The following is a 24,400-nucleotide window of genomic DNA, read 5'->3' on the forward strand; positions in this document are numbered from 1 at the left end:
CTGTGTTCGTCACAGTCACAGTTATCCAGGAAAAATTCAGATATGAGTGGAGGAAATGTATTTTCGACGACATATTACATCCCGTTGGTCTGTATGAAGTAAGAAGTTGGTTAACAATATCGTGGTAATTGTCGGATTTTTGTTCGCCGAGAAAAGTTTTGCAAACGTCTTTAAATGAACCCAAGCTACACTTTCTACATTATTTAACATGAAGTTAAATACATCATGTTTGACCAACTCTCTTATTTGAGGACCAACAAGTATTCTTTCTTTAACATTTCCTTCACTTACATTCGGAAATTTCTGCCTGATGTACAAAAATTCGGGACTATCCTTCTTCATTGCTTTTACAAAATTTGTCGTTAGTCCGACCTTCATATGGAGAGGAGGTAAAAATATTTTGTTAGGTTCAACAAAGGGCTCACGAATAATATTTTTCCCATTTGGAGTTAAGGTGTCTCATTTCTTCCACTCATTGGTAACATAATGTTTATTCCTAGCTCGGCTGTCCCATTCACGAAGAAAACACATGTTAGTATAGCCTAATTGCATGCTTAACAAAATAGCTATAACTATCAAATCACCACATATATTCCAGCTATGTTTTTATAATTTATTTTTTCAAGAACGTCTTTCGTCATATCGTATGTCTCTTTCAAATTAATACTATAAGCGATTGGTATCGAAGGATATTTGTTACCGTTGTGTAGTAGAACCACTTTTAAACTATACTTGGACGAATCTAACAAAAGGCGCCAGTCCTCAGGTTTATGAACTTGTCCCAAGTGCAACATAAGTTCATCAATATTTGTGCAATAAACCAAATTATCTTCATCAAGCAATGAGAAAGTTCTTTTTGTCGGTTTCGAAAGCCCGAAATTTTTGTATTTTTTTAAAGTAAATTCCAACCTTGCTGTCTTGATCCTAACAGTTCAGCTTGATTTTAGATAAATTTAAATCCCTAACCATGTCATTTAATTCACCTTGTAAGATAAGATGTGGCTCATGAAAGATAATTCAAAATGAAAATCATTGTTGTCTTCTTCAGTACTGCCTGATTCTTCATCGTTGTTTTCGAAAGATACATTCACAGGTGGTTCAGGAACTAGAATAATTTCACTGTGAGGTACAGGCCTGATTGCAGATTGCAATGAAGGATATTTTACAGTATGTTCAGATTTTTTAGAAATTCCAGACACAGTTGTTAAACAAAAGTAACAATCGGTTACGTGATCCTTTGGTTCACGCCAAACCATAGGTACACCAAATGGCAAACCCTTCCGTGTACCTTTTAGCCATCCCCTTAAATATCCAGAAAGATTAGTGCATAATATATAAGGACCCCACGTCTTATCCTGATCACCAATTTTACATTGAAAGTACAATTGATACGCTTTTTTAATTAAAGGTGTAATGTATTTTCTATTTGATTTTACTGTAAACTCACCGCATACATAACAAAAGGCATCCACATCATTTAGCCAATTTCGAGCCAATATGACACTGCACTGTTAACAAACTTAAGACAGCAATAAGACTGAACAAAATTAATTCATTCCTAAATCCAGTGCTTAATACAAAAAACACAATGTGTTTCAGCTACATATTTTGACCTGCAGAGACATAATTAATCTTGTTCATGAAGCTCACCCTTCAGTATTAGTATGATGTTATAATATGTGACTATGGTGTAATTTAATTCTTTGTCTAGTATTGTTTATTTATAGCTTACAAATTATTTTAACAAAGTTAAACAATAAAAAATGAGCTAATAAAATACAATGTAGGAGTTTAAAATGTTAACTATACGCTGAAAAATGAAAAAAAAAAACCTTTAATTAAAATTAAAAATTTTCAAAAATGGTGGGTGATAAAAATATTCTAATTTCATATTCGTTTTCAGCATGAAAAACCAGATTATAATCATATGTATCGCATGTTAGGAAACAAAAATTATGTTTATCAGTGTAATCATTAATAAACACGTTTCTGTTATTACATTAAATAACAGTTTTTTTCTTATGTTTAAAATATATTTTTAGTTAAAATATAAATAAATCGCTATAACCGTCAGGAAATAATTTTAAAGAAAATAATGAACTAACCGATGGAAATACGCATAAATAACAGTGGAGAGTTAGGAAAGGATTTCCAATATTCCATTCCTGAGAATTCATTCGTGCGAGTAGAATGCTTTATTCATTGTTGACATTCGTATGTTTATTTTTGTATAGTATACGTTGATTATTATAGCATAATGTATGTTTATTGTTAAATAAAGTTAAAAACACTTTTTTGCAAAAAAAATATTTAAAAAAAATTAAAGGAAGAAAAACATTGTGATCAATCGAATACAGAATCGTTATTGCTCTAATAATCTGCCGCCGACGAGTCGAGGCCAGCGGGCCAGTCACTGCGGTGTTGCCGGCAATGTACAACAATGGTGCCATTCGAGCCGATACAGAGGCGCGTTTACAAGTTACTGATCCACGAAAATGTTACAAGTTGTTAAAAGTAAAATTACAAACTACCACTCACCATACTTAACGCTTTAAGAGAAAAGACAGATCTCTAGCCACAAATAATAAAGAAAATTGTGAAATTCTAGCAGAATATTTCAGAAATTTATTAAACCCCCAAAACTTATTTAAATGTTGACTATAAAACAACGCAAAACGAAAATTCCCTACTACCAAATTTCGAAGAAACGGAAGAACGGCGGAATTTTAGAAATTAGCCGATGAAGAGTTTCTTTTGGAAACAGTAGAACGTTTTGGAAAAATTTGAAAGAAATCCCCGAAAACTGAAAATCCATCCTTTTCACAAAAATAACGATAAAAAAATTTGATTAATTACAGAAACTTCTCCCTCATACCAGTCATATATAATATTTATTGTAAACTACTATTAAACAGATTAGAAATTCAAATTGATCCACTTAGGTTAGTTTCAAGGAGGCTTCAGAAGGAGTTGGTCATGTTCAGAACAAATTTTAAAATTGAAATTAATCATTAAAAAACCATATGTGAAAATCAAAAACGATGTTCATAATATTTGTTGATCTTCAAAAAGCCTCTGATCGGTAGACAGGAAAACTCTTGTTGATAGGATGAAAGAATATGGAGTCGATCAGAAGCGTATAAATTTAATAAACTAACTCTAACAAACACGTTCCCATAAATCAATTTTTGGGCGAAATCGGCGATCCTTCGAAACTAAGTCAGGTGAGACAGAGTGATGGCCTTTTCCCTATACTAATTAGCTGTATAGTATTAGATAAAATAATAAAAACCATTTTGAAATGTTAACAAAACTGCTTTTAGAATCGTGGCGGGGAAAGGAAAAATAAGAATAAATTGGTTTGGTTTCGCAGATGATTTGGCTTTGCTGGTGAATTCAGAAAAAGAGACAATTCTTCAAGTCGAGTATTTGAAAATAATTTCAGAAAAGCTGATTTAAAAGTCTCCTTTTCTAAAACAGAAATAATGACAAATTGTAAACAAAACAAGAAATTTATAGAAACGAAATTAGGAGAAGTTAAATGTACAGATAAATTTAGATTCTTAGGCGAAATAATAATCTCAAACGGTTTAGAAAAGAAGGCGTTGGAAAGCAAAAAAATTGTTTGTGTAATACTGAAATTTTTTATTAAAAATATATACAAAAAAACGTATCAGTAAATACAAATTGGGACCTTATAATATAGTATTGAAACCGGTAATCCTATTCGGTACAGAAACCTCCAATATAACAAATCTAGAATCACGTTTAAGAACGATCCGTGGCCGAAAGATGGCTACAGAATGGAGTCAAAGAAAGAGATTTACAAAATTAAAAATAAAATCTTTTTGAAGATTTTGAGACTTCAACCCAAAAAAAGAAGGTTAAATTTTGCGGGTCATATGATTTGAATGGATTCAGATAGATTGAAAAAGACTTTCTGATAAATTTTGAAATATAGAACCTCGCCCCCATATATAAAACAAGTAAAGGAAGACCTAAATAAAACAAATACAGACAAGAAAGGTGGTCAAGATAGAAAAAAATTTAGAGAAAAATTCCGCAGAATAGACGTTTTTGTGCATGCAGTAAAGTAAAGAGAACGCATGCGCAGGCAGAAGAACGAAAAACAGAGCTCAGTGAAAGAATGAAAGAACTCTGCAGGAGAAAGAGGGAAAATCACAACAGAAGAAATTGAAATGATGTTTGCGTGGTCCTCTGCAGGCCTGTTCGGAAAAAAAAAGTCATTTTTTTAATTTGAGGCTGACACAATATCTTCATAATCGAAATCGAGTTCTAAATTTAGAATCTAAATTGAGTTCATTTAGTAATGTGTCAGGTTTTTAATAATTTAGGGAAGATAATAACCCCGAATTTTAAATGTTGCATCTAGTTTTCCAATAAAATAAACAATGAATATTTTTTTACAATTTCCATCCTATTTTCTTCTAAAGCACGGGCGTAGAAAAGTGATGTAACCTCATATCTGATGAAATAAACTAGCGAGTGAAAATGGAAATCAATTTTATAATCGGTCGACTACTGTTGTGCGAATAATGACTGCGAAAATAAAAACTGCGAAACCTTACTGTCGGATAGGATTTTATGAGTCTTTACTTTTCACCAAAAAAAAAAACAAAAACCTCGGTTGTTCACTACGACTTGATTCGGAAACAAAACTTATTATCTATTGTATGCTCTGTATATCGAAGCAGCAAGAATAATCGGATGATCCGATTTACCCTTGTTAAATTACTTACGAAGCCATGTTTGTCGGATATGTTGTTGGTGAGTTTGAGCTTGTGGAAAGAAACGACTTTCTGCATCCACTGTTCCCCCGTTGAAGGCGAATCAGGGTGTATGTACATCCTTTTAGGCATCTCAGGATCAGCCTTTCCCGCGACCATCCATCGACTGTAACAGAAGAAATAAACAAAAAATGTACTTTGGAAAGAATATTTTATATATATATATATATATTGTTTAAAGATTGTTTGTGATATTTGAATTGATAGTTATAAAAATTAGTTAAAAATTAAACTTATTTAAATTAAATTGTTATTACTGGAGGATTTTTTATTTAGAAGGATTAATTAATATTTTATTTACTGTAAAAAAAACTTTATCAAAAGTCTTTTCATTGTTGGTTATGTTTCAATACTCGTACTTCACCAGATTTTAATTTAATATTTACGTAATTAATATCGATAAATGATATTTAGTTGTTTGTAAAATATATATATTCACTTGAATAAATCCAATAGGTAATATTTTCAGTATTTTTTTTATTACATTATATATATATATCTTTTTTTCATTTTATTTTTATATTTTTATTTATTTTATTTTAACTTTATGTTTTTTTATAATATTAAGTTAGGATTGAGACTGGATTGAAATATTAATGTTGAATCGGTAAAATCTAGATAGAAAGGGAAACAAATACCGCATAAAGAATTGTAAATACCGACGGTACAATTCTGCAACTAGTGAACGAGAAAGAAAAATGTTTAAAAAGAGACAAATATACAGTTAACGGACAGTTACATATTTAATATGGTGACATAGTGAATTCCGTTACCTAGTTTTCTACCTTTTCTATACGCTACGGTGCAATGCGATTTCTCTCTCCCGAACCGCTTCTAAATAATTAAAAGTGATACGGTAGTAGCTTGTTATTCAGATACAAACGTCATACGTGTTATCACAGCAATCTGTAATCTGACAAAAGTTAGGCATTAGTTACCGATACCTTTGACTATATCGATCGGTCATTTGTCTTGTGCGATATGTGGAAATTCTCTTAAATTAACAGTTCTAAGAGCAATTTTACCATATCTCTTCGCGGTAATTTAATTTCGATTAAGTTACCTCCGCGGTAGCATAACTTTTACAGCTGTACTTTTATAATACTGACGTATATATATAAAGCGTTTTTTCGGGATATTAATTCATAACATTAGATATAAATAAACTATTTTTTTATTTTTTATTTTTATCTAAATATATCGTAAAAATGTACGCATAAGAAACTGTTTTTTACCTGATGTGTAGATTTATGAGGAATCAGGCATCGTTAAAGTTTTTTTATTCGTTAATTTTTTTTATTTTTCAATATTTAACTTTTTTCTTTTTTGTAACGGTGTAATTATTGGTAAGTTATCGATATAAACTGATAATACCTTACATTATCTTGTAGTACATTGACGTCTTGTAAAGAGCGGTGCTGGATATGCGATCTTATGTTCTCGATTAGGGATCGAAGAGAGTTCTTATTTTGAATTTAAAAACGAAGCTAAGTTTTTAATTACGAATACTAATATATTTCAAATGTTAATTTATTTCTAAAAATATAATTTTGGGTGGTTTTTTTTGTATAGTTTTTGATGAGTTTCACTGCGATAAAAAATTCTTTATTCTTTTTTTTTTGACATTTGTAAAAATTCTAAGATACTCGTGTTGTTCTCATTAATTTTCTTTTTAATTTTTATTCCAAATTTTAGGCGAGAAAACAGCAGTTTATACTTTTCCCCTTTCTACTTTTCTTTTTTGTTAAATATATATCAAATGTTCGAGTTTTTAATGAAAAATGTACGCGTATTTACCTATAATTTCCAAATAAGAATCCACTTTTGTAAGCAAAAATTAATGGAAGTATAAAATTTATACGTATGATAAGATGAGCTTCATAAAAACGATTATAGTACCATTCCTGTTAATTCTAACAAATAATTTTAATTTTATTTGTCGTATAAACAACTTCAAATGTAAAGAAGAAAGTTAGTAGAAATCCAAAATTATTATCTATAGATTAATGTTACGTCGAGGAATAATAATTTTAAACCAAATGAAATGCGGTCTTTCTAAGAAAATTTTATATACCGGTAACATACAACTGAGAATAAGTTAATAAATATTATTCCAGATGGGTTTCTCGTTTTCAAAAATATTGGTCATGACGAAATATTACACGTAATATGCAGATTAAGCTCACGGTGCTTAAAGCGTTTTGGAGGATGTTGTATAGATTAATAGTGTTCTAAGCGTATGCGTACTACGGTTTACAGTTAATACCGGTGTCCCTCATATGTACGAGTAACTTTTCCTGTTGCGATCGCAATAATATTATGTTATTTTACAATCGGGTTGTTGTTTTAGCATCATGTCATATGCTTCTAAAATTGATTGCCATAAAAAAAATCGTTATTATATCGGATTAGTGAAAAAAATTATTTAGGTCGTCAAAGTTAGAATTTGGTATTATATCTGGGACATATCATGAACGGAAAACTGAAACAAAAAAACAATCTAATAAAGGAAGTAGCAAATCTCGGGTAGTGTAATTAAAAATGATTCGATTTTAGCACAAGCGATCCAAACAAAATTGTTTTTATCAGGTTCATGATTCTTAACCTTGTAATGAAAATTATATTTAATGAAACGGAAGATGATAATATTTTCAAAACTCCTTTTAGGGATTTATTCGTTTTGTTGTTTAATTATAAACTTTTTTAATTATTTTCACCGGTTCGTTGCATTTCTTTTTTTACACGCACGATTTAATACACTTTTATAGAACTGGTAATCTAGTTATAATTTGTATATTTTTATTCTTTTTGTAGTATTTTATAAATTTAAATTCCGTAAAGTGGAACAACGGGCATTTATTTTTATAAAAAAAATGTCTTTTTTCCCGTTATAGATATATGATTTCTTTCAAATTGTATAACTTATAGAAAATATATTCTTTAAAGAATAAATAAATATCTAATTTGTTGCCGGATAAAATTTATTATTAATTGTAAAATATTAATATTAATTATAAAACTTAAATTAGTTTTTATCGATCAAAAGACTGTTGATTTAAACGTATAGGTTGTAAAACACTTAATTTTATGCTGTTTTATGGAGATTTACTAGATTCATTATCATTCGTAATATTTATTATCGAAAAAAAAGAAGCTTAAAATATATATACACACACACACATATATATATATATATATATACATTTCTTCCACCGTAAAGTTTCTGTTTTAACTTTAATTGAAACGTCCTTTAACGGCAAAGATATAAATTTATAAAATTCATATAGTTTTTATTTTAAAGAAAGTTTCATGAAAACACAGTATCATACCATAGTATGTAGAAGTTAGAAAGCTTAAGGTCTGTACCCCGACCTGCTATCGGCTTCTCCTTAAAAACACATTTTGATCAGGTGAACGTAGAGATAACAAAAGCTACGTGTAGTTAATTCGCGAACTAAAAAAGCAGGTATCTACAGCCCTAAATAAAGCTTTATCGGACATCGAGGAAGCTTTTAAAATAAATCTTTTCTCCTTTTTTATGTAACTTCTATATCCTCTCCGTTTCATTCAGAAGAATGTGTGTTCGGCTTGCCGTTTTTTTAAATATGCCACATTTATTTGTATGTCATGGCCAGAAAAAAAATTTAGGGCTTATAATTAGCGTCAGCCTGTTGCCGCCGGTATTAATAAATAATTAAATACAAATTTTCTTTTAAAGCATGCTGATCTGATTTAACCCTTTAAGTTCATGAAATACTATAAATAAATTTACAATTCCTTCTTTTCAATAACGGGTAGAATTTGATTTATTTCTACTGAAATCGCTACACTGGTTCTGGAGCCGACGGATAACATTCTCTTAATTAATATTATTTAACTTTTCTCAAAAACATATTTCCAAATTTATTTTGGGTTTCTTTGAAACTTTAAGAAGCGTTTTTTCTGTTCATCTGACAGGTAGCTGTTCTGACAGAAATCGTGATTTGATCACGACGTAACTTGTAGATTTGAAGTTATGCATGAAGAAAAACATTTATGATAAATACATTTAATATATTGCGATTTCATAATTTTTTTCTAAAAAAAAAACAGAAATTGAATTTGATATTATATTTTCGAATTGTAAAAATGTAAATTTTTTTGCTGGATTGCGATGTCAAAAGACTTAAATAATCTTAAAATAAATGGCCTTGTTTAAGATTTACAAGCTGTTATATACGTTAAAAAATTTGTGATGTATTTTTATGTAATCGCCTTTTAAAAAAAGAATGAATGATTCTTTCTATTTATAATAAAATTAAAAATATTCGTCGGTAAACCCAATGATGTAGTTCATAAAAGTTTAAACTAATCAAAAATTTTCAACATCTGAGTACACAAATTAATGAAAATTTTAATTTTCTACGATCTATAAAACAAATAATTTTACTTTATTTTGTAGCCGTTCTTAAATGAAAAATTTCAATTTTATAACAATTATGATTATGTAAAAATATAGAAATAATACGTAGTAGAATATCACCTTCTGACTTAATTATAATCTGTTGGCAAAATAAAAAAAAATAAAAAATATTCTTATAGAATATTTGCATAATGAATCATACAACGAAAACCACTGGGGTTCTTTGTAGCTAATTTATCAGTTAAACCTATCAGAGTGATTAAATTATGCGTAAAACTGTATTATTTATTTATAAATTTAAGTTATTATTACAGTAAGTTATTTATACAATAAATATTTATAAAAATCAGATGGGTGGATAAAGTGACAAATGAAGAGGTATTGCGGCAAATATATGAAGAAAGAAGCGTTTGGAAAAATATAGTTAAAAGAAGAGACAGACTTATAGGCCACATACTAAGGCATCCTGGAATAGTCGCTTTAATATTGGAAGGACAGGTAGAAGGAAAAAATTGTGTTGGCAGGCCACGTTTGGAATATGTAAAACAAATTGTTAGGGATGTAGGATGTAGAGGGTATACTGAAATGAAACGACTAGCACTAGATAGGGAATCTTGGAGAGCTGCATCAAACCAGTCAAACGACTGAAGACAAAAAAAAATTATACAATTTATTTATTCATTTATAATCGATAAGGTGTGTAAATTAATATCCGTGTTTATATGAATAAAATCCAAATGAATGTTCAGTAACTTTTTTTTATCCAAACAGAAATCAGGTGTATCGTTATTATAATAATTTTATAGACTATAATCATAAACGGTCAAGTAACTTAAAAAGATTTTCTATTTTCTTTAACATTTTGGTTTTTCTTCTCACTTATAGATTAATTTGAAATATAATTAAAAATATATAAATCAATTTTATTTATAATAAAATATTATACATGCAGGGTGATTCGTATAGTGTTATCGGCGCTTTCTGAGCTCATTCTACTAGCGAAAATAATGAAAAACGTTCTTATAAACATGGATCCTGAAACGCTCCGTTAGCGAGTTACGGTTAGCGAAAGATTTTGCCTTGATTCCTGGGCAAAGAGTGAAATAAAGCCGTACTGAAATTCTAGAAACCCAAATTAAGGGATAAACATGATTGTTTATTATGATTTTTGTCTTGACAAATTGAATAAAACAGGTTCAGAACCATATCTGCAATAGTTTTCATAATATCCAACGTAAAACAGAAACTTTTGTGGTCTTAAACACGGATTTTAAATTTGTAAAAAATTAGTTAAATGGCTAATAAATGAGTAAAATCTATTATCAAAACTTGCAGAGAGTTTAATTCTGAAAAAAATTATGTGAAATAACCCGATAAAAAAGAAATAGAAGTTCAAGAAATTTCCTTTTATAACTGAGAAAACCGTATGAAAACTTTTAAATGTTATCGACTTCAGAAAATGAAGTCAACATACCGCCGATACAGTGTTAAAAAGTAAAAATGTAATCCATACATTTAATAAAATTTACAGTAAATTTGTAAAATCTGTTCTACTTCATACATTTGGCTGCACGCTTTCGGATCGTCTCCGCACGATTGTCAATTCGACAAACTGTCGACAATTCTGCACGACTGTGTTAAATTTGTACGGCAGCATCAGCAATACAAGCAACCAACTCTTCAGACGTATAAATTTTTCTCTTATACACCATTCTTTTCATCTAATCCCACAAGCAAAATTCTAATGTTGTTAGATTAGGTGATATTGGTGGCCAGGAATGTGGCCCGCCGCGACCGATCCATCGCTCTGAAAATAGCTTATTCAAGTATGCGGATACGGCACGTGAGAAGTATGGAGGCGCACCGTCTTGCTGAAAGTAAGTGCGGTATATTGATGCTAGTGAAAAATCTTATAATAGCAGCGGCAATTGTTCCTTTAGGAATTCGAAGTTTAGACGTCCTGGAAGAATGAATGTTCTAATTAGCTGATCGTAAACTAGAACGTATTACACAATGATGCTAAATTAGTGTTGGAAATTATGTTCTACTATCGTGTGTGGATTGTCTTCTGTGTACCTAAGTGTGTTCGTCACGAAGGTTATCGATGCTGTCCAGAGTAAACTGAGCCTCGTCAGTAAATAAAATGAACCTGTGCAATCGGCGGTTCACGTTAAACCAGTTGCAATAATGCAAACGAAGAGGAGGATATCTTGGTTGAAGATTTTGTACTCGTTGGTTACGCTAAAGACACAGCTTGTTGTTACGAAGTATTGCTCCACACCGTAGACTGAGAAGTCCAAACCGCGAAAAGACGTTGTGTACTAACACCCGGACTTGGCTAAGTAGCCTAGATAATGGTTTTATCAATATCGGCATCATGATGAGCAGAGTGGTTGCGGCGAGTACTAATACTACAGGGGAAGTGTATGCGTATCTCGTAGTGTATGGAATATGCAATACACTGATGACACGACATAATTTGCACTGTTGGTTAGCTGAATTCTGTGTTACCAACATACGAAATCATAATTTCTCAAATTTTCAATTTGACGGTGAATTCGAGTAAGATACATAACTTTATTGATATGAATAACATCAGTACTGATTTTTTATTTTATTAATTTTTTAATCTATTTTTATCTTTAAAAGAAAGCACTATTTTTTGTATCGTTGCACTTTGTAGGAAAGCAAACATACTTTGTACATGTAATCCCTTATTTTTCATACGGTAAGTGTTGGTAATAAAATCAAATTTCTTCAACTTGTATTTGTTTTGCATAGATTTTATAACATCGATTTTCTTAGAATTAAATTCTCTATAAGTATTGACAATAAAGTTTACGCTTTTAAAAATCATTTAACAAAGTTTTTACATTAAAAACAAAAAAAGGGTATTTAGACCACAAATTTTTCTGATTTATGAAAACTACTCGTTTTATTTCATTTTTCAAGTCAATAACCATAATAAACCGTCAAGTTTATCCCTTAGTTTGGGTTTTTAGAATTTCGGTACGGCTTTATTTCACTTTTTGCCCAGGAATCAGGACAAAATATTTCGCTAGCCGTAACTCGATAACGAAGTGTTTCCGGACCCATGTTTATAGAACGTTTTTCATTATTTTTGCTAGAAGAATGAACTCACAAAGTGCCGGTAACACTACGTGAATCACCTTGTATAACATGAATTTATATATATTAATTTATAATTAATTCACCACAAATATATATATATTATGATTCATTTACCACATAGCTCGAAGCTTGTGCTGTGTAATATGAAATTGAGATTTTTAGTGAATGAAAAATGCCAATTCGACCCTGGAACCTCCGGATGAAAGGCCGAGACGCTCCCACCCCACAATGGTGATCGACAGGGAGGGGGTCATTCTTTACTTAAGAAAATTCTCCCCTTAATGTGTTTATAAACTAATCGGTTCTATATCATCATTTTTCAAAAATTTATTAAGCGCCTCGTTTTTAAAACTCGATTTTTTATTTTTTAGGCTTGGAGTAGATAATTCGTCAGATTATTTTATATTCAGATGCTCTTCCTGATTGTAACCGACTAAAGGATGCCAGGAAAAAAAAGTGTTAATGAGCGATCAGCTAACCATTTACTAATCGATCCTTATGTTACTTAACTAGGAATCGAAGTAAGACCTCTGATATCAGTTAAAAAATATTGGATTTTTTTTCGGCTACCTGCAGGATATGAACAATTTATTGATTAGGAAGTGGACATATACCAAACTTAGAGCTGGCGATGTGGCGGCCAGGGTCGATGTTATTGCAGGTGTAACGGAGACCCTTCCGTTGTCCACATGCCCCCTGCGATGGCAAGCATGTAGCAATGGTGCCCATGTATGTCGGCGCATGGGAGCTCTGAAAGCCTCGATGAGTAGGAGCCTGGAGTCAGTGCAGAGACTGCGCATCCGCTCTCTGCCAGGACATATGCCGGTGGACATATTCAACCGGAGTACCGGATCGGACCTCCAAGATTAGTAGCCCTGGAGTGGGGGTGAACCCCGGCGGCTAGCCTTGCTACAGAAGGGATAAACGTTCATGAATATTGAACAAACAAACGTGGCAGAGGGTGCACGAAAACACCCTCGTTTAGAAACCTCCGATTTGCCACAAGCGAAGAGGAAAAAGTAAGGAATCTGATAAGATAAAGAAAGATGCTGATAGAATCAGTAAAGACTTAAAGAAAAGTTTGTTTGGCTATAGCGTACCTAAGCCAACATTTTTAATTATTACAAAGGAGAATGGAAACTTTCAAAAAGTTAGTCCATTCTTGATCGCAAGAGAGATAACTAATTGTGTTGGTGGTCCTGTTAAGGAAATTCGTAAAACCTTTAACGGATTACACGTTGAAACTATTAACGACAGTCAAAGTCAAAAAGTCCAGGCATTGAAGAAGATCGGTGAATTTGCGGTATCAGTGCAACTGCATAGCACCCTTAATACATGCGGAGGAGTTGTTGTATGCCGTGATCTTCCAAACTGTACAGAAGAGGAAATAGTACAGGAAATGTCGAGTCAAGGAGTGATTCAGTGTCGCAGACTAACAATGAGATGAAATGGCGAAGTTCTTCCTTCGGCCTCTCATATATTGACATTTAACAGGCCTTCCCTTCCTGAAAAGGTGCGTACTGGTATGCATCGGCTTGATGTACGTGCGTTTATTTCGCAGTCAATTCAATGTTTCAAGTGTCAACGTTTCGGGCACACTGCAGCTAGATGTGAAGCGCAGGAAATCTGCATATGTGGAATGAAGATACATGAGGGTGAACCATGTAAAGACCCTCCAATCTGTATTAATTGTAAAGAGCACTATAACTGCCGATCCAGGAATTGCCCAGTTTATAAATCTGAAATGGCCATTCAGGAAGTTAAAACGCTTCAGAAGGTTAGTTATCCTGAAGCGAAGAAAATTGTTAGTCAACGAAAACCTCGACAATCGACCACTTATGCTGAAGCAGCTGCTGCCCCTTCTTCATCCAAAATTAACGTGGAGCAGTTGCTTAATACAATGACACCAAGCCTTGCAACAACGATAGAAAAAATCATTGATGCTAAGATAGAGTCGACTCATCGCACAGAACCATCTAAACATGAGAAGGCTCAATCCTGCATTGACATCGCTCATAAAAGAAACGTACCAGCGCAGCATAAAAAACTAGCTAAACCTGCGATCATAACACCATCACCTGAAGTAGTAAATAAAAATCTTGATTTGTCAAGAAAAGAGGAAAAAATCACTCCGTCGTGTAGTTACAAAACTAAGGAAATAGTCACTAGAAAATCTGAGTCTACCGAAATGGAGGTGCAAGTAGTTATTGAGAAAGCACCAGAGGTAGAAGATATACAAACTGTAACAATGGGGCCTCCAAAAGCTCAAAGAACAGCTTCAGCGAGACCATCTAATTCAGCTGGACCCAGCACTGCTGTAGAGATAGAATCCAGCTTATCAGCCGCCGAAAGTGCATCGCTTGCTAGTCTAGATTCAATAGCAACGATGTTAACAGCACCAATGAAGCTTTCATCAATTGATGTAAACCGGCGAACATCATTGGCATCAGAAAGAGAAGACGATGCCATGTCCGAGGCCTCAGACACACTGTCATCGGAAGTTGAGGCCGTTCGCAGAATGGAAAAACGGTGCAAGAAAGGACGGCCGAAAGGAAAGCCTAGGAAGTAATTTGTTGGATCAGAAGTATAGGAAAATGTAAAATTTTGATCATTTTTTGACACATGAAGGTGTGAAATATGGAACCCTTTTTTTGAAGTGGGATGGGGCTAATGTCCAAAGTAGTCGATGCCCCTAAAAAACCTCAAAATAAAATAATAATAAACAAAATAAATCAACCATTATTGCTTTGTGAATAGTTATATTAAGAAACAAAAATTTGAATAAATATTTTGCACCGGCGCGGTGATGTTCATTAACTTTTGCCCCGATTGGTTCCGTACGTTTTTCTTTAAAACACGTAATAATAATTCTATAAGTTATTTTGATTCTGTCGTGATTGTTTTATCCTTTCGTATCACTTCTTAAGATTTAATTAAGAAATGAAATTTCAGAAATTTTTAATTATTGTGTGGTGTCGCTTAAAATCGCTAGTATTGTTATCATTAACTGATTGTACTAATTTATACATATATACTAGCATCCCCGTAGCGGCCGTTCCTGCGCTAAACGGTTACTTGATTTTTCCATCGCGGTCAGAGGATTTTTAACCGGTCAGAACTCTGTCCCCTGAAGCTGTCTGTGTTCAATAAACTCATGGTTATGATAAATAAAAATTAAAGCCTTTCAATTTATGCAAATTATAAATGTATTACTTGCCTTATACACTTTACCTTTACACCCTTGCCTTACACACCATGCATGTGTCTTACACATTATACACTCATATACTGTATTAAACTATACGTGTAATTTCTTCAGAGCAACAGTTAGATCATCACAGGACATTAGATTTCCTGTGGTGGGCTTCGCTCACGAATTACATAATCAGAATTACAAATATAAACTACCATCACAGTGTTACCAAATATCATAAAAACTGATTCGGTAGAGGTAGCATAAAACGATATAAATGTAAAAAACAATTAAACTCTGTTTTACATTTTTGTGAAACATCAATTTTATGTTTCTTTATCCCTTAAAATATTGAAATTCAAACACCCGAAAATGGTTTTTGGATATTTATCTGAAGAGCATATGCAAGCCCAAATCGAGTGAATATCTCGTTTAGTATAGTCGGAAATGGGGAAAAGTTTAAATCATTTTTCAAATTTATCTTACCTTTTTTCACCGCTTTCAACGCCGAAGTTAAAAAAAATCTAGAAATTTAGTTTTTAAATATTCACATAAAGATTACACACCCCAGTAATCAAGTTGATATCGTCATGTTACAGAGAAATTAAAAAAATTAAAATTTAATGTTCCCCATTTTAACCCTTTAATCTCGGAACTTCAAAAAATCATTTTTTAGTTACTTGCATCGAAAGAAAAACGGCTATACAAATTTTTATCAATTTATCTTCAGTATTTTTGCTGGGCGTTGATTAAGAATCACTCACATCGTGTTCTTTTATATTATAGATATATATCGAGTGTTCCACAAGGAGTTATATGCTCATTTCCCCCACCGATTTCTTCAAAATTTACAGGCCTTTTAATGAAAATTCTAAAAATTTCTACCTTTTAGGATTTAGAGAAAAATGGTGGACTTTAAATAAAAACATCAATTTCAGATGAACCACATTTTTTATTCACTACAAAATAGCATATAAAAATGATTAAAAACAGATGATAATTAGAGCTAGAATAATTAAACACAGTTAGATAATTATTCATGGTTATGACTAATTTTTAACTTGTTTTATTAATTTTTAACAGCTGTTAACAATACATCCTGTTTTTAATCACTTTTACCAGCTATTTTATGATGAATAAAAATGTGGTTTATCTGAAATGATGTTTTTATTTGAAAGCCGCCATTTTGTTTCTATAAATTCTAGAAGGTTGAAATTTTCACAGAACATTTATAGAACCTTTCTTAAAAGGAATGTAGTTTCAATAGAATCGGTCGGGGAATGGGCGCGTGATACTAAATCAGAACCGTATATCTTATATAAAAACCCGAAGGTTTTTTGGTTTTGTCTGTTTATTTGTTCTTACATCACGTGAGAACCAACCAACTGATTGCTTTCAAATTAGCAGGATACGGTCGTGTTGTTTCAGTGAATGTTTTAAGCCACTGAAGGCCTAGCCACTTGGGGATGGAGTTGTGAATTAAAGATTTTTATTAAACGAAAAATTTTTAATCCTTTTGCTTCATTATTATATTTCTGTCACCATGGCAACATGGTGACAGAAATAAGTTATGAATTTTTCATCGTCAAAAGTGTGTGTCTGCGCGCGCGCGTGTTAGTTACCATAGTTACCACTATTCTGTCTTTTGTAATTTGTTTTCTTTTTCAGGTTTCCATAAAGCCTGAATTCTTTAATTGTTATTTATCAGAATAATTCTCACAGCCATGACGGTAATGAACCCTGCGGGGAACCGTGGGGCAAGACCCTTTGTTAGACAGGATTGATGACCGAAGCGAGCTCTGTGGGAATGGTGAACGAAGGAGCTCTGTGACCCTAAGGGTAGGTCCCATGTCTCTTGGAGGCTGAATTAGCCAAGTGTTTTGGATTTCTGTTTGTTATTTGGATGCTCCGAAAAGATATATTTTTTATTAATTATATCGTTAGTTATTTGGGTTTACGTTTTGTTTATTTATCGTTAGGAGTTTTTCTTCTTGAAGTTAGGATTTGTTTTATTTTTCAGTTATTTAATTCATTTGTTGGTTTTAACCAAGATAGCCTAGGCTGTCTTGATTACCTCGGGGTAGATAGTCTACCGTTACTACGAGTATATATTTTAGGGTTGTTCTTTAGAGTTTCCTTAGCGGTTTGATTGTTTCTTCTTGTCTGTTTTTTTGTTTTACGTGATTTTTTTTTTGTTTTTTTATTTATATTTTAGTTTTTTATCGTTATTTAATTTTGCGGTTTATCTTAGTAACTGACTAGTAAAGGTAGCCATCTTGTTATTTTAATTGGCTACTCTGTTTATTTTATGGACTGGCTGATAGGTTTAGTTTATATCAGTTATCATTAGTTGTCTTTTTGTTGTTGTTTATTTAGTTATTTGTTGTTTTTATTTTATTTGTTACGAGTAATGATTCGGAGGAGGGACTGCGTTCGCCTGGCTATCTTTGGCGGGAGGCCGCCCAGGCTGAAAAGACATAAAAAGCACGTGAATCCAAGGCACAGGCTGGGCATAATTGGCAATGCAGGCGTATGTAGCGTGAAATGCAACAAAAAGAAAGGGAGGAAAGAAAAGCGAGAGAAAAAGAGGATAAATGAGCTCAAGGTACTAAAGTCCTAAGGTCCTACAGGTCCTGATGTAGATTCTAATACAGAGTTATTGGAGGAATTGTTTTTGGGCCTTCTACACGAAAAACTAAGCAGGTTTTACCGCCTATGAAGGCAAGGAAAGTTGAAGCAGTGACAATGAAGGTTTTAGAAGCGCAATTGGCGTCTTCTGATGTGATTTCAGGTGATGTGATGACAGACGTGATCAAAATGTTTAACAGCCTCTGCTGTGACGTTGAAGAGTTCGTGAGGGACTCTAAGAATGTCAGGTTGAGAAGTGTGACATACGTTATGTCTCGATGAGGAAGCTGCAATTCTTGCTCCTGTTAACTGTTAAATGGGTGGATAGGCTTCATGGCTATATAGAAGTTTTCAGGTCTGGAATGGGAGAGCGAAAGGAGACTGATTCAACGCCGTCAAAGGGGTTAGAGATAATGAAAGTGTCGAGACCTAAAGTCATGTTAATAGACAAGCTAGAAGGTGTCATCTCCTCATCCTTCAAGGGTAAGGCTACAAAGAGTTTGGTAGCAAGAAAGAAATGTTAGAGAATACTCAATGTGCAGGATAATCCGAAGGGTGTAACAATCGTGGCCAACGACAGTGAGACGGAGAAAGGCGTGAGAAGTATTGAGGCGATCAATAAGTATCCGATCATGACTGTCACTACGAAGATTTTGTGGCCAAGGATGATCGTATAAGATTTTCCATGTGACATTGGAGAGGAGGAGTTTGTTGATGCGGTCAGGGTGCAGAAAACAGATAAGTCGGTGGTGGGAGACTTTGCAAATTTGTTCAAGGTGGTATTCCGAGCTGGCCGGAGAGATAGTAACGTGGTTCATTAAGTAGTGGAATGCGAGAAGCACCTGCGTGCAAACGTTTTGGAAAAAAGGAGATTGCTCATCGACTACCAGTCGTGAAAAATAAAGGACTACTTGAACGTTAATCGATGTTTTTGGTGTCTGAGCCTAAGCCATTTGGCCAAAGTTTGTATAGAGAAGGAACTTTCTTCCTTCTGCGATAAGGATGAACATCACGTCTGGGATTGCTAGGTTAGGAAGGTTTCCCTTACTGTTTTTGAGTTCGGAAGCCAGGGAACTATGATTGTAGTTCTGAGGAATGTCTCGTATACAAAAGCGCGCGGAAACTCTTAAGTAGTAGAATAGACATTTAGGTGGCTAGGGGGATAAGTTTTTCGCATGGCTTCCGGTAATTTGTAATTTGTTTTGTTGATTTTTGTATGTTGTTTCTTATTTATACGATTAATGAGTTATGTTATTTTTACGTGTTATGTGCGTTTGATTTATTTTGTGTTTTTTGTTATTCTGTCATTTGGATTTCTTGTGTTTAGGGCTTAAAAATTGTTTATATTTTCATGTTAAGAGTTAGTGTTGATTTCTTGTGTGGTCTTTGATTTATTAGGTTTTGAATTATTTGGTTTTTGTCATATTAGTGTTTTGTTTGTTTAGTTTGTGTTTAGTGTTTTGGTTATGTCGGTTATTATTTTATATTTAGTGTTTGTTTTATGTTTCTGTATTTTATATTTAGGATTTAGTGTTTTGTTATTTGCGATGTTTTGATTTATTAGGTTTTGAGTTGATAGGTTTTGTTTTATTAGCGATATAATAGTTTCTTTCTTTTGGTTTAGTTTACATTGTGCTTTTGAGTTGATTATTACTTTGGTGTTTTATGATTTATTGTTGTTAGTGTTAGTTACTTTTTCGTATTGTCAGTTTGGTATTTATTGATTTCTGTAGTTTATTAGATTTAGATTAGTGTATGGCACCTGATTTGCGTGTTGAGCTCACCCTAACGCTGAGAAGGATCGTAGTTTAGATCAGCTTAATCGGGTAGTCCTGTTTGGGACCTATTATAATTATTTTTGTAGGTTCTTAGTTAGGCGTAGTACACCGATGTAAATGTCACTTGTGGCATTTGCATCGGTGGCATCTTGACAGCGGCCAGACTGAAATATGTCTTGAGGGTATTGAAGATGATCTCCGGTACCTAAAGGCTGGGTACAGAGGGGCTGGCGTGACGGTCGGACTCGTCACATGGTGGGTGTCTTCCCCTCGGGGTCAAGATCCTGGGTCGGCTCCGGTGTTCATCTGACGACCTGGGTCCCGGTGGTCAAGTATATATATATATATATATACACTGGACCTGGATCCTGGGTCCCAGTTCCCCGGCCGTCTAATATATATATTAAACCACAATTTGGTGGTGTATATATATACACCACCAAATTGTGGTTTAATATTAATTTTCTTTTTATACCAAACTCAAGGCAAATATACTTTCATAAGAATTAGTACAGTTATGTTATATCTACAAATGTTCTAATGCATTAATTTTTATTATTCAAAATAGTTTTACGATTTATAATTTCACTTTTCTTTTATCAAAATTAGACGTTTTCCCCTCAAATAAGCGAGTAAGTTCAGTCTTAATTTATATTTTATCCCGTGTGTCTTTTATTTAATTAGTTTTTCCGGTTACCTGTAGGAAATAAATTTAATAAATATTTATAATTAAATTTAATATAACGGTAATTTTACGATACTAGTGATGTCAGTTTAAAAATATTTGTAAACGATTTAAATGCGAGTTTTTAAGATGTAATAATATATCCTTTTAAAGATCATTTACCAAATATAAGTCCATCATTACTGAACGATGTAACAAAATTGTTTTTCATTATTATCATCGGGTTTCTAAGAAGATATGATTTACGTAATATCAATTTTACTGTTTTTTAATATAAATTTTATCAACGTGAAGCTTGAAAATTGGAAAATTATTTATTAAATCTCTCTTTATCAACGTTAATACTTTCTAACAAACGATTTCAATGTAGATGTAATCGTATTTCATAATTAATAATGGCTTTTGGTATCATAATGATAGAAAATTAAGATTTTATGGCAGGTGATTTTTATTTTTTATAATATTTAAGGTAGGGGTAAGAACATACATGGATCCTCTCTCTCAGTCGATTAACATTCGCTTTCATTAACTCCGCCTATTTAACAACACCCATTGGTATTCAGTTAATTAAATCTAGTCCATTAAATCATTCATTTACTTTTTGTTTTTTTATATGGGAATATAACATTTTTAATTTTTCTCCGACATAATTTAATATAATTTGTTTAGTATTATTTTATCATTTACATTAAATTTCTATTATTCAGTTCCTTGGACAATTTTATCGTTTATAAAATTTTTATTTTTAATATAAATTAAATAAAGGTGTAATATGTGGTAAAATTAATGTTGTCTGTTATTTCTTTTAAAAATTTGTGTATTTTTAAGATTAATGTCGATCGGATTTTTAAATCTAGAAAATTTTATTAAAATTAAATCTACAACTTTAAAACACTGCAATCTCCATAAAATTTATAATTTAAAATTCAGTTTTAATGTTTAAGAGATCGACATATAAAATACGGAACAAAGATTTTCTTACACTATATTTAATAGTAATTTAAGTATTACAGTTATGAATCTATCATACGTTTATTTTCGTCTGATTGTTAATATTACAAAAATGTTTAATTTTGAAGGATTCGAAAAATGTAAAAAACTTTCTTATAATACTTTTAACAAGAAAGATTTTAATTTTAAATTATAAATTTCTTTAAAAAAATATTTTGAAAATCCCACTAAACATCTTTTAAAACATAATTTTCTTGAAGATTTTTAGTTTTAGATCATAAAAAATAAAATTCATACTGCATTATATTAATATTAATCTGAGTTTAATCTAGGAGCTACATATTTTTTCCTCGAGATGGTAAAATTTCTAGTTAATATCATCTATGATAATCAACTTAATTTAACTACTTTATGGCAAGTAATCTAGAAAATAAATAATTATATGAAAAAAGTTATTGATTTTTATTCTCATGAAAATCGATACGAAATAACTTTTAATAAATAATGACAAAAAACAAAACGGAAAACGTTGTGTTTTATTCATCTGATTCGAATTTATTATCGTATAAATATTTTTAAAATATGGAAAATATTTAAATCATTAAGAAAACCTTCAAGTCGTGTAAATATCAAATATACTTATATATCATCAATAAATACAAACTTTTGTTAATTATTTGTAATTTACTGTGACATTTTAAGATGAAAAACAACTTTAATTGAAAAAATGAAGTATTACTTTTTAGAGTAATAGTCATATTTTTTTCGGTTATTTTCTTCAATGAACACACGCAATATTCAACCGGATCACCTGAAATGTAAGTTTGTAATTAAGACTTAATTAATTGTTACTTAATTTTTACATAAATTGCAATATTAAGTACAGGTAGTCAATGTTTAGATATCTTAAATTATTTAATTTGAAAAATATAATTTTTATTATATAATAAAATAATTAATTAAAAACCATCTTTTATTAAATTGCACACGCGAATATAAATATTTTTTAAAGATATTTTAATTCTTTTAACCTTTTTCTGCTTAGGCGATTAAAGTCAAATGAAAATTTATATAACTGAAAAGATTTAAATTACGCTTAATTTGTTAACCGCTACCTACAAGGAATAGTTTCATAATCGTAAAAATGATATAATCTTGGAATTATTAAAACGGGACATTATCGAGAAAATTTGCAATTTAAGTATTTTCATTATTGTAGTTGATACTACTTGTAGTTAATGCAACACTTTAACCGATAATTTTGCGCCTCACACAGTAATAAATTTAGTTTATTGTTGTAAATTAAAACTTTGTAAAAATCTTAAAATTTTATAACAAAATCACGAGCAATTTCTGATATAAAATTAAGATAATAGATTACCTAAAAATAATAATCCAAAAATTGGACGATAATGGATCAGTTGTCTGGCTTTATTTTACCGAAGTTTCTATTAAATGTGTAAAACTTTCTCTATAATTACTCACTCTCTATGTAGATACATATTTTCCACCATAACAGTAAATATTTTATTTTTAAAAAAAATGTTTTTTACTAGTTAAATTTTACTTGAGAATTTTTATATTTTAATTAAGAAAATAATTTTAAAACTATATAAAAAACTTATCTCTTTATTTGTATTAAAAAATATTTACGATTGATTTCGTAAAAAGTAAGTTATAAGAAGTTAATTTCTCAATTTTTATTTTTATATATTCAGACACAGCTTAATTTTATCAGACAACAAATAACTTACAGAACATCGCCTATGGCGTTATGTTTTGAAAATTTTCACATGCGATAATTATTGTAGAATAAAAAAGTTATCTCGAATGAGATTTAAAAGAAGAATCTAAAATAGATAAACTAGTAGGTTCGATGATATTGAAGTGGAAGACGATGGAGTGTAGCTTAGCGATCAAATATATTTTACGGTTAATAGAAATATTTTTTGATATCATATTTATTAATGAAAATGAATAAGTGCATTTATAAAATAAATATCATCAATAAATTGATAATTAATACCGGTTGAGATTCTGTTCCTTGTAGAAGTATTTTTATTTTTAAGCATTTAATAATATATTTCGTAAGTGTAATATAAACTACATATATAAATGTCTAATTAATTTATCGGTACAAAATATATATAATTCCAAGTGTAATTTCATTACCAAAGTGGATTCGGTTTTATCCTGGTTTACATGAATAGACTATAGTCGAATAATATCTTACGTTAAAAACTACGGTTCTACAATACTAAGTCTAAAATTAAAATTATTGCATCACATTATAAGATTATATTATATAGAATAAAGTTACATGTTAATAAAAATTTTTTTAAATTACCACATGTTATTCATACTAATGACTTTCTTAAAAACCGATTAGTAAATTAATACATAATGTTAACGAACCCACATAATAGTTCATACATACAAACAAACGCGCGCGCGCACACACACACACACACACACACACACAAAAACAAACAAGCATGCAATGAGAAACACAGTGGAAAAAGATAACAAGAGAGACAGTGGTAGGTAAAGGTAAACGAGAAGTAATTAAAAAAAGAACCTGAGATTACACTAAATTTGTTTTTAAATTTAATTGATGTGTGATGAATTAGTGTATAACATAACTGAATTCGAATGTATTAAAACCGCCATAATATTCCTATTAAAATGTTTAATTACGTTTATTTTTTACATTTTTATTTCATATAAAAATTAAAATTAAGTAAATATATATATATAGTCCATTTACCATAAAATGGGGAGATTTAGTACAAAACTTTATTAAAGTTTTACTGATAAGATGAC

At 31.3% G+C, this 24,400-nt stretch overlaps 1 protein-coding gene across 7 annotated transcripts in view; it reads right to left on the reverse strand.

The window, feature by feature from the left end:
- Positions 1 to 24,400, reverse strand: part of bi (T-box transcription factor bifid) — a 383,693-nt gene that overhangs the window by 192,246 nt on the left and 167,047 nt on the right. For all 7 annotated transcript variants that reach the window (XM_075362524.1, XM_075362522.1, XM_075362521.1 and 4 more), the window contains one exon: positions 4,761 to 4,914. In XM_075362524.1, the coding sequence (XP_075218639.1) occupies positions 4,761 to 4,914 (154 nt within the window). The remainder of the gene's footprint in view (positions 1 to 4,760; positions 4,915 to 24,400) is intronic.

The sequence above is a fragment of the Lycorma delicatula genome, chromosome 4 (genome assembly GCF_047948215.1).
Source record: "Lycorma delicatula isolate Av1 chromosome 4, ASM4794821v1, whole genome shotgun sequence".
Classification (NCBI taxonomy): Eukaryota; Metazoa; Arthropoda; class Insecta; order Hemiptera; family Fulgoridae; genus Lycorma; species Lycorma delicatula.